Source organism: Eptesicus fuscus, chromosome 2 (genome assembly GCF_027574615.1).
Source record: "Eptesicus fuscus isolate TK198812 chromosome 2, DD_ASM_mEF_20220401, whole genome shotgun sequence".
In the NCBI taxonomy this organism is placed as follows: Eukaryota; Metazoa; Chordata; class Mammalia; order Chiroptera; family Vespertilionidae; genus Eptesicus; species Eptesicus fuscus.
This window is the reverse complement of record NC_072474.1, coordinates 48,329,680-48,341,792: the sequence shown is the minus strand read 5'-3', so window position 1 is coordinate 48,341,792 and position 12,113 is coordinate 48,329,680. Positions and strand designations below refer to the sequence as shown.

General features: G+C 39.9%; 1 protein-coding gene across 1 annotated transcript in view; it reads right to left on the bottom strand.

Annotated features, from left to right (window-relative positions):
- The window catches only part of PPP3CA (protein phosphatase 3 catalytic subunit alpha), a 332,219-nt gene that overhangs the window by 47,867 nt on the left and 272,239 nt on the right, over window positions 1-12,113 (bottom strand). The window contains exon 8 of the mRNA XM_008156649.3: window positions 11,030-11,124. Coding sequence (XP_008154871.1) covers window positions 11,030-11,124 — 95 coding nt within the window. The remainder of the gene's footprint in view (window positions 1-11,029; window positions 11,125-12,113) is intronic.

The window sequence follows — 12,113 nt, the reverse complement described above, 5'->3', positions numbered from 1 at the left end:
CTCTCAGCCTTCAGGAGGCGCTCTGATCGGCGGGTGGCCAGACGAAAACTGGTGCTGGCGTAAAACTGGTGCTGGCAGCCAGGTGAAGGAAAGTCTATTGCACGAAACTTCGTGCAATGGGCTTCTAGTTGTATATATCAGGCACTATATTTGGTTCTCTGCAATCAATCACAAATCTTCACAATATCCCTCAAAATGGTTTTTATCAATTGCATTTTGAAACTAAGTCAACAGAGAGGTTGTTTGCCCAAGGCCACACTTGAGAAGCAGCAAACCTCAGTGTGGGCCTGAACTAAAAGCCATGGTCTTTCCATCACTCCATGGTACTCCACCCCTAACTGTATAAATCATTCAATGTCTACCAAACTGTGGACACAGATCCTCCTTCCACATGCATTCTTTTTATAAAAGAGCACTGAGTTGGAAGGCCAAGAGCCAGACAGCTCGATGGATTCTGTCACTAATTACTCAGGAGACGCAGGTCACTAAATGTCTCTAGGCCTCAATGACCTCACCGAACCACATGGGTTTGTCTAGATAACTTATGACTTCTTCCAGGTCTGAGTGATGCTAATGAACTTCTGGAACACAGACCTCATCATTAGTGCAATGATGGATGCATATTCTCAGTAATTTTAGAGGCTATTAATGAAACTTTTTTCTTACTTTACTATCCTTTTAAAAAACAAACTTAAAAATACAAGTATACCAATATGCATTCTTTTTTCTTTAGCAACATAAAATATCCATGCAAAAGTACTTCTCAAATAACCTAACATTAATATGTTACTCATGAATTCTGATGTTTTGTATGACAAATAAATATATTACAAAAATGTATGAAAAAAATGAAACCAAACAATCCCCAATATCTACAGTCACGAAATTCACAGCTAACAGTTCCTCTTCCACCTCCCACATATTCCGCCCCTGCCCCCTGCCTCTGACTCTCATTGGGATTACAGAACTCAACTGAAGCCCTAACAATGCACACTTCTCTGAGGTGCTTGAAAGATGTTTATCTGAAGTGCATTATAAATAAGACAAATGGTTGTACTTCAAGAATCACTAGAGACCACCTCCTGAGACCTTGTCTGAGAAAGAGAGAGAAAACAGAACAAAGTCTCCCATCAAAGAACTCCTCTATTCCACACGACGACCTGGGGTCATCTAACGATTGTATCAGAGGCCTGGAGAGGAATTATGGCATGCATACAGGCCTCACATTAATCATAATTTAGAGCAGACCAGACAGCACTGAAACAAAGGCTCTCCTGTGGTACATGCAGGTATGAAGAACAGTCAGAAGAAAATTTGGTATAATGGAAAGAATACTAATCCCTATGAATCTTGAGGCTTGAGTGCCAGTTCTCTGATGCCAAAATTATGGTCTTAAAGTTATGCCATTACTTGGTCCAATCATTTCATTGTACCTATAGAACCCTCCACAAGCATCGTAGAAATGCTTATGTAGAAGATATGACGTCAGTGATGAAGGGACTGCTCCTACTTGGGAAGGGCCACTGGACCTCCATTGTTTTGAATGACACAATTAGGCCCCCTGAATATAGTGAAACCCAAGGAGTAGAATCTAGATCTTATTCCATTCCTCTGTCTACCAAACCATGCACTAATTGCTGCGCCATATCTAAATCTGTAAATTAAAGGGGTTTCACGTACTGTAAAATTTGAAATTATTTTTATTGATTTTTTTTTTTTTTGAGAGAGAGAGAGAGAGAGAGAGAGAGAGAGAGAGAGAGAGAGAGACAAACATTGACTTGTTGTCCTACTTATTTATGCATTCATTGGTTGATTCTTGTATGTGCCCTGACCAGGGATAGAACCTGCAACCTTGGCATATTTATACAATGCTCCAACCAACCTAGCTACCCTGCCAAGGCCTAAAATTTGAAATTTTGATGAGGCACAAAACAACACATTTCATAAGAACTTGATAACATTTCTCAACATCTTGTTTACAATTGTTATCACCAGGGAAGCCTATGACAGGGCAAATAGGTGACAAAAATAGAAAGATCAAAAGAGAGTTTCTAATTTAAGGGAAGGTGTGAAAATACTGATAGCGAGATGTACTGACTAGCTCACCAAACCATAAGCTCAACACATTCCAAGTAGGTCAAGTGAGTATCTAGGGGAATATAAAGCTCCTTTTCTGAATGCCTTTAGTAACTATAACACACTCAACACACTCAGGGATGCTTTAAAATAGGGGAGAGGAGAAGTCAAGAGAATGGAAATGACACATTTTATTCCCTTTCTTACTCTCCCACTAACATTTTTTGTTTCCTATCTCCAACTGACCATCCATTTCCATCTTCAAAAGATGGGACACAGGGACAGAAGAGAATCAAAGACCAGAGAAAGGCAAATTGGGGCACTCCAAAATCATTACAATCAATGCAAAAATAGGAAAAAAAATGCACAATAAACCTGGGATATTTTTTTTATTTTCAATTCTTTGGCCCACAGATACCCTAGCAGAAAAACTAGCCTCATTGTGTTCGTTTGGCAAAGTGCTACTATCACAGAAGGAGGCAGATGGCTTGATAGATAAAATTTTTCAGGTGGGACCTATGTATTTATATGTCCTTTGGTAGTGGTTTACTGATAGGGTTATGTTGGTACATTGCATGAAAGGGTTTTTTATTCCGGGAGAGAAGCGGTAGTGTTTTTTGTTTTTTTAATCTGTATTTTCCCATAAAAATTTTAGGGTACAATTTTCATTTGAGATTTTGTAAAGATATATTCGTATATTCAGATATGTGCATAGTGTTCATAGTATAAATTCTTAGCATTTATGAACAAAATCTTTAGAATTCTTCCATTTCAAAACCTGACTTCTAACTCCTTTCCTTTTTTTATTCTCGCCATAAATGTCCTCTACTTGCCTGATGAATTCTGTTTTCAAAAGATCCATAGACTATCCTAGGTTTAATAATAATTATGTGTTTAATTCTACCAATATTCATCAGGCTAAACATAAAAATATTTGTTAAATAAATGAAGGAATTAATTATTTTGGTGAGGTGTTATCTTATTGTTTTGTATTAGTAACAAAAGAACTATTTGGCCCATAATTTCTTAGCAAATATCAAATAAAAAATGCTACTGTAATACATATTTACATTTTTTATATTGAAATAAATGATCTGGACAAACAGTTGCTCAATACCAATTAGGAAGATCTTTAGATTTGAGATAATGGCAGGAAAAAGTAAGAGTTGAGAAAATCATTGCCGTTAGACATAGTATCTGGGTTAATTTTATTCAATTTGTAAAGCAACTAGTATGTCTCTGGCTAGGCACTGATGCTACTCCCTTCCAGAGGACTCCCCCCTCGCCCCTGCCCCGACCCCATCCCCCTCTCCCACCCAGGACAGGGATTGGATCTAGTTGGCTCTGCATTTGGCTCTGGAACCAGGAGGGTACCAGATATCTCTATGAAGATTACTCCTGAGTTGTGAAATGAGTTCCTAGTACGAAAGAATTGCGGTGCAGTTTGGAATGAGATTCTCAGGCCTGGCGACACCATGCTGTGTGGATGGTGCCACCCAGGGCGGAGTGCTCCTGTTGGAAGTCAGCGGTCTAAGGCAAGGTGGCTTCAGATATGCTGCATTTGCTCCTACGTGTTTACATCATGATGGCCAATATATTTTTTACCTTAGTTCACCAAGACATAAATAATCATCTTTCTGTTTTTAAATGGTATCTTCCCAAAGCTTCTGACTACTTTTTGATTGGAAAATATTTGAGGATGCTGAAAATGTCAAGTTTTGGTAAGACTAAAATGCTTTTAATAAGTGATTCTATCATGTTGCCTAGTTTAAAAGTCTAAACTGTCAAAATACAATCTTTCCCTATCAAAAAGGGAGAGATTTGCATCTGAGTATTGCTTATATACTGCCTCTCTTTTTCTTAACCTACCTTAATATTGATTTTTTTCTTGGTTGTCATTTTAATCTTTGGTCTTGATTGCTAAATTATTTTGTTTGCCATTTCGATTTTCCTCTCAAATCCAAAATACAGTTATTTAATAAATTTACTTAATTACTTAATTTTACTGTCAGTAGCTTTTCCTGGAACTGAATTATATACCACTGCACTGTACATTCTCTACATCTATCTCAAATATCCATTCACCCATCCACTCACCTACCCTATGACAACTCCTCTAAACCACTGGAACCACACAGAACCCACTGTAATTTACTTGAAATACAGGTAAATCATAGAGGAAAAAATGATTTAACTGTTTACATCAAGGTTTAAAACAAATTTTCCCAGAGGTTCATTACAGTTTTCAGCTAAACTAAAGCTAAAATATGTAAAGCAGTGTGCACATTCGCCATTGTATCTCTGAAAGATTTTACTCTACCGTTTCTTAAATATCGCTTCTTCAGATTGCTTTCTTTTTTTTTTTTTGTCCCCAAAGACTAATTTTTACCTTCATGTCATACCACTCCTTTCTGTGTATTTTCTAAATATATTTAGATAATTCTCGGTGGAATTCTTTACTTAATGTCTAGCACACTACCAGATCATAAACTGCACTAGGACAAAGACCCTGTCTGTCTATTTCATATCTCCAGCACCTAATAGTGCTTGGTATATAGTAAGTTCTCAATAAAGGTGTGTTGCATTGGTGAACGGATGAGGTTGAAAGTCACTTTTACAGGTGCTAAATTATCAAGACAGAGGAGGTTGGAAAGGAGGAAGAGGGGGAAAGACATGTTTTATTACTCTATTTTCTTTCTGTTTGGCATATTTGGGTAATTGTGAAGTAGCTTTTTCCTCAGGGCTACAGATTTACAGGAAAAAAATAATTCAAATGTGCAAATTGCTCTGCAAATGTTTAACTGCAATTTGGAAAGGACAGAGGATAGTAATTTAAAGTGAGATAAAGCTCTGTGAGTCACTACTGATAGGGTACTTTGGGGCACTGCCTTGCTATCAATTCCCAGAAAGAAAATGCTTCAATCAATGCCTGCATTGACTGCCTGCTATGTAAAAGGCATGCTACTTGGCTGTACTGTGTGTATCAAAAAGCCCTGCTTCAAATGAATTCTAATCTTATCAGGGAGACATAGGAATGCTAACTCAAGGGAAAGCTAACTAGAAAAGAAATGAAATGATAAGTGCAAGGGCAAATGATTGGTTCTGCAGCATTCAGGGGAGGAGTGTCAACAGTCTTCAGGGCGATACAGACTGAAATGGGTCTAGTCCATTTCCAACGGAGGAGACGAGTGAGACAAGTGTTCTAGGGTGTGGCAATGGTGGGGAAAGGGAAAGCCACAAGTTGTTCAGGGCAGTGAGCAGAAGAATTTGGCTAAAGTAAAAGGTTCATCCAGAGAGCAGCATAAAGGTAGCTCAACTGGGAAAGTGAAATGATAACTAAAGCTGAGGAGGAGGGATATTCTGCTAGGAGCTCCTGTGAAGCCCTGCACTGACACGTGGCATCGTAACAGTGTCCCCATGGCTGTGGGCCCCAGGCTGTTGAAACCTGATGTACTTATCTTTTCATTTAGGTTACAGGAAAAACACAGAAGAGGGAGAGAATTACAAAACTAATCAGAGCTGGCCTGAACCAAGATGGTGCTGAATCTGACCTCTAGGAGACCCTGAACCTCATTATACCCTGAACCTCACTATACCCTAAGAACCTCATTATACCCTGAACCTCACTATACCCTGAACCTCATTATACCCTGAACCTCACTATACCCTGAACTTTATTATACCCTGAACCTCATTATACCCTGAACTCATTATACCCTGATTATAACACACTAGAGGCCTGGTGCATGGAATCATGCACTGGTGGGGTCCCTTGGCTTGGCCTGTGGGGATTGGGTTGAAACTGGCTCTCCGACATCCCCTGAGGGGTCCTGAATTGTGAGAGGGTGGATCTTGGGTGACACACGCAGGAATTGGACTCCCTCCTCTCTGGTTCCAGGTGTATCACCTGAGAACTACAGCTGTCAAGACACCTCAGCTCGGCAGCTCATGTTGAGTGCCTACCCCCTGGTGGTCATTGCATGTCATAACCACCTTGGGCTTTTATATATATATTTATATATATATATACATACAGATTAGCATGCTAATTGACACATCCTCAGGTGCTTTAACATATCTGACACAGACTATATAAAGAAAAAGAAAGGGTGGGATCCCAATTCTGGGAAGAGACAAGCCCCATCTCCCCAAAACACTAATATATAGGGCTCCCCCTCATTATACTGTCCAGATAATAATCCCCTTCAGACTTCTCTAAAAGAAGTTGATCTGTGAGTTTGACTCCTGCTTCTCCATCCTCCGGCCACTGAACACAGCCTGTGCTGCTGAATGTTTAGCCTCACTCTCATGTTTGGCTCCAGGACACCAAACCGAGAAAGAATCCTTGAAAGGACCAGGTCCCCACAAAGAGGTCCTGGACCATCTAAATTGGTAACAATAGCAATATAAAATATTTAGTGATGAAATCTTCATACTGCACAGCATTTTTTTCTTATTTTACAGAGATGTCACTGTATGCCAATAAAATCAAATGAGTTAGTAGTTTCAAGGCAGAGCTGTGATTCACATCTACATCCTCTGTCCGGCTGGCCTCCTGCAGGAATAAGCAGGAATGTCAGAGTGAGGAATCAGGAGCAGGGAGGGGGTGAGAAGACAGCTGCCTCCATGCAGACCAGGAAGGACAAGAAATGAGTGAATGAATGTGGTCCACACTAAGGAATGGGGCACTTACAGTCAACTCTCTGAGAGCTGTCTTTAATGGACAAGAATGAACAACGAATCAGAACTATTGGGCATTTATACCTAAAGCTGATCACACAGCTATTATCGGTTTTAAGATGATAGAATACACCCATTATTCTCCTTCTTTCATTTTGCCAGAAAGCTATTACTTAATTTACAGAAGCTTTAAAAATCAAATCATACTATAACTAGTAAGTTATAATTCCGGAGACCTGTATGATCATCTATTTCTAAGACTCCAATAATTAATTCAGAGACTCTTTGCTGATCTTTCCATTGACTGTGTATTGAAGGTGCTTGCAACCCAGTTTTGTTGCAGTGTATTTTAAAACTCTTGTGAACATTTATTCGATTCAAATACAGTAATCCTCACTTCTGCAGGGAATAACTGCCTCCCACTCCCATATTCTGTACACAGTGTTAGCATGACAACTTTAAAGTGCTTCAGAAACTTTACACTAAAACTAAAGCCTTTTGAAATTATGCTCAACCTGAAGACTCTATCTTTCTTCTTCCTTATTAGTTTATTTTTTCCCCCTCAGAAGAATTTTTTCTTTTATGAATAGGTCCCCAAAATGAAATGCTTCCGTCTGCTTTCTCAGATATTATGATCTACCCCAAAGGCAACAGGACACAGTGAAAAAACTATGGAACCTCAAAGCTCGCGATGCACTTATGGCTACTGTTTTTTCAGTTCTTACCTTGTTAAATCAGAACCCTAGGAGCAATGCGCACACACTGTATGTGGGGAAACAGCTATGGGACTCCAGCAAAACTGCGTTACCCAGCGTGACGATGAAAGGAAAAGCTCCGAGTCTGTTCTTATGAAGTAAAATCCCAATTTTTTTCTTCTTCTTCTTTTAACTGCTTGACTTTTAAGTGGTTAAAAACTTGTAAGGCCCTGGCTGGTGGGGCTTAGTTGGTTGGAACATCATCCCATGCACTAAAGGTCGAGGGTTCCATTCCTGGTCAGGGCACATGCCTGGGTTACGGGTTTGATGCCTGGCAGGGGCATGTATGGGAGGCAACTGATCCATGTTTCTCTCTCTAAATTCCATAAAAACATAGCCTCAGGTGAGGATTAAAAGGAAGAAAACAAACTTGTAAGTATAGTACATACTACGTAAGTAATCAGTCTCTGTCCAGAAAATTACTTGCTTGAGTACTCACTTCACTAGACTTAATAGAAAAAATAATGTTTTAATAACATAAAATAATACAAACCTGAGTGTTCATATTTTATATACTTTGGTTAAATGACAGGATGATGGTGGGACATGCAAGGTGATCTGAGTTCTTGCACTCACTAGCAATACCCCAGGGGCCTCTCTGGTACAGGACGAGGACCCCTCATCCCATCAAAGGGAATGAGCTACTACTGGTTTTAGACAAAAGGCTTCAAGATTGAGATTTTGTCTGAGAAAAAAGGCGGTTGCTGCTTAAAAGTAAACAAGTTTCAAAAACTTTATATTTTTCCTCTTCCTAAACAAATGTTAATCATTTTTTTAATGTCTTGAGAGAGAAGAGGAGGAATTGAAACCGAGAGTCCTTATGACTTTGATTAAATTTAGTTTCAAATCACATCTCTCATTCTTTCTCTTTTATATGCCCCTCAGAGACCTAGTCTTTCCCCAGGATAATCAGCAGCCTCCGAGGCAGCAGAAGCCAGCAGCCAGGACCTGACCCATGGTCACAAGGTTTGGACCGCTGGCAGGCTAAAGATAACATTTTGACCTAAGTTATGTTTTAGTTCCTGAGCCCTAAGGTGGAACCACCTCCTGGCTATGTTCCCATGTGTCTGGACTGAGGGAAACAGGAAAAGACCTCAGAACTATCCTCAAAACCTGAAGAAATAATTTATGACCCTTTCCTCACCTCTGACCAATCACCTCCCAGCATGACACGGAACTTCCAACCCATGGAGTATTGTGATTTTGTCCTCTGTAATCTGTAACCTACACTCCATTGGGGAGTCAGGTCTCCAGGGCATTCACTTCCTGATCCCCTGGATGGCGCCATTCATCAGAAAAGTAGCCAATCCTTCTCCACTGCAACTCTCAAAGTCTAGTGTTTGGCTCTGCCAGCCTGGGGTGGACAAACACTTCCTGTTTTTTTAACACAGATCATATTTTACCTTAAAGAAAGTATTTTCTGACAATGCTAAAAAATTACCCCTTGTTGAATGTACTTAGCATCTGTCTCTCTTACTTTATACGTAATCTAATTGTGCCATATATTTATTTATGGCACAATTAGATTACGTATTTATTTATTTATTTTAATCTTCCCTGGAGGATATTTTCTCCATTGATTTTGAGAGTGGGAAGGAGGAGGAGAGGAAAGAGGGAGGGGGGAGAGAGGAGAAACACATGCATTGGTTGCTTCCTGCGCGCTCCCCCAAACCACGACTGGGGATGGAAATGAAACCAAGGTACGTGCCCTTGACCAGGAACTGAACCCGAGACCCTTTGGTCTTCAGGCTGATACTCTTATCCACTGAGCAACCGGCCAGGGCGTGTCTTATATGTTTATTCAATCACCCAAATGTCTTATGGTACTTTGTCAACTGGCTTATAAACCCTTGGCATACTGAGAATGTGTTTTCTTATACTTTGCATGCTTCTGGCCACAGAATATGAAAGGCAGCATCTTTTATAGGAACTAGGCAACTAGAAAGGGGGGACAACTGTCCCTTGCCCCCCCACATTCATGGTTGTGACAGAAACTGCACTGTGCCTACTGAGAATCGTGCTCCCTGGCTCAGAGAAGGGCCCACCTCAGTCTAAAGGGCTGTATAAGGATGGCATGGCTGCAGCTCACTCCAGCCACAGGTGTCACAGTCTGGGCTATAGGCGAAGTGGGGGAAAGTCCTGCTCTGAGCAGGACAAAGCAGAGGTGTCTGGGGAGAGGGGAGGATCAGGGAGATAAGTGGCAGCACTGTAATTACAGGAGGTTTGCCTCTTGGAGCAGGATCCCTGACAGATCCAGAAGGTATGGGGGTCAGGGTCCAGCCCGGAGCAGGAAGAGGTGGGAAGTTTTAAGCAGGAAATCAGGGCACAGGCAAAAAGGGAGGCCTACTTTCCACAGGGAATGTGGAATACAAGACAAAAACCAAGACAACCACCTATTCATAAGGTCTGAGGCCACAGAACAGGCACTTCACTATCAAGGTGGCCAAGGCCCGCCCCAGGCATCTGGACTCCAGCCTGTGACAAGAAGCATCTATCACAACTCACTTAGGCGTGGGAATGGCTCCTACTCCCAGGAGTTCAGACTGCCTTTTCCTGCCTCTGCCTGGCTGTATCTCACCTGGCAAATATTGTTTGATTGCTTTTGCTCTTTCCGTCTCCATTTCTCTTAATCTCAGAAAGCCACCCTCCGACATGAACTACCCAGACCAATGCCAACTAGAGTTAATGGCTTTTCCCATTTTATCACCCATTCCGCCACACCTATAACACTTCTCATCATTTCTGAATAAAGAGATTACCTTGATGAAAGGAGATAATGTGTCCCCTGCTCCTCCTTTCTTCCCTGAAGTCAGTAAATAATGCCCTCTTGTTCCCTGGGCTCTTTCAGGCACACAGGTGTGGAGTTTCAGAAAGGAAGTGCAGAATGTCAAGCCGGAACACCTGGGCCTGAGCCCCGTTCACCAATACCTAACTGAGTGACCCTGGGCTAGGCAATTAACCAGGGACTCACTGCATAAGGAAAGGAGCTGGAGGGCTAGTGATCTTTATTTTGAAATTTAACACAATTTTTATAAATCTAAATGAATATTTACTTTCCTAGCAGAGGATCTGACTCATGGTAGGTTCCCAATACATGCAATCTGAATCTGAATTTCAAGCTATAGATTATGTATGCTTATTTTTCTTGACTCTTTACATGCACAACCACACTATTCTTAATTAAATCCACACCCTTCTTAAGGGACTGGAGTTTGGATTCCTGCCAAGTATCATTTCTTCCAAAGCCTATAATCTCCAGAGCAGTAGCTGGCAACCCTGCTATACATTAGAAGCTACTGGAGAACAGTTAAAAAAATAACAGCACCTGGGTCCCACCTCTGACCCATTGAATCTTTACCTCTGGAGATCCTGTTTGAATTTAGACCAAACAATAAGTGAAAAAGTAAAGGGAAAAAGAGGTAACGATGCTTTACTAAAACCAAACCAAAATAAAAAAGCTTAAGAATTATTACACATATTGTAATAAACAGCCATAAGAGGGATTCAAAACCACTTACCTTTGTTATTGTACACATCTAAGTAGTTTGGTGCTGAGAAAATCGTAATTAGAGAAGGGAAGCCTGTTGTTTGGCTTTTCCTGTACATGCGATACCTAAAAACAATGAGTGCAAGTTAGAGCAAGTAGGGAAAAAACTATAGTATCAAACTGTCAATTTATAAACACAAAATTAAAATTCAGTTTTATCATTCCAAGAAAATTTGATTACATAACATTAAACAAACTTTTCTCTCTGAAGTTTGTTATACAACAACATCAATTCATTTCAGAGGTGAGAATAAAAGCATATACTCATATGTAAAAGTTTGAAATGGGTTTTTCCTAAGTCCAGCAGACCCAGTGGAGGGTGGAATTCAGTGAAAATCCAGTTCCATGTGTTCAATAGAGAATACAGGCTACTTTTTAGTTCTCTACTTACCATGTTTTTCACAAACCTGCCAATATATTTGACATAAAAAGGCTCAATAAGCAAAGCAATATTTAAATCTTTCCCACAAATAACCAGGCTGATTATTCTATTTATCTACAATATTCTGTTACAATTATATTTCCCCTTTTTGCCCAGCCTAAGTGATTTGCTTTTCAAAGAAAGTTTGATTAAATCTATGGGTTTTATGAATTGAAACTGTTTCTACTTTAGAATTTATTTATTATCAATCTCTTGTGGTGTCTGCAGGCCAAAGACTATTGTTTCAGCAGGGTGATATTTAATCAATCAGTGATAAAAAAAGAACATTTGCAAGGTCTCTGGAAATCAACCAACAATCCAATATTGTTTTTTTCTTTTTTTGCTAAGACAAAATAGAACTCTAGTCTTCAAATAACCAAAATATATTTTCCCACCAATGTGAAAATATATTTCATGACTTCTATGCAATAGATTTCAGGAATATCAGTTTAGAAACATCCCCTATATAGCACATAACAAAATTTTATCATTCCTTGTGTATTGTGTGTCAGTTATTTCTGGCATGTCTAATTTAGCTGGGTTTTAGAGGTGCCTCAAATAGTACCTTTTAGTACCAAAAAGATTCATTTGATGTGAATAGCCAGAGGAATTTATCAGCTGAGATGGATTCACC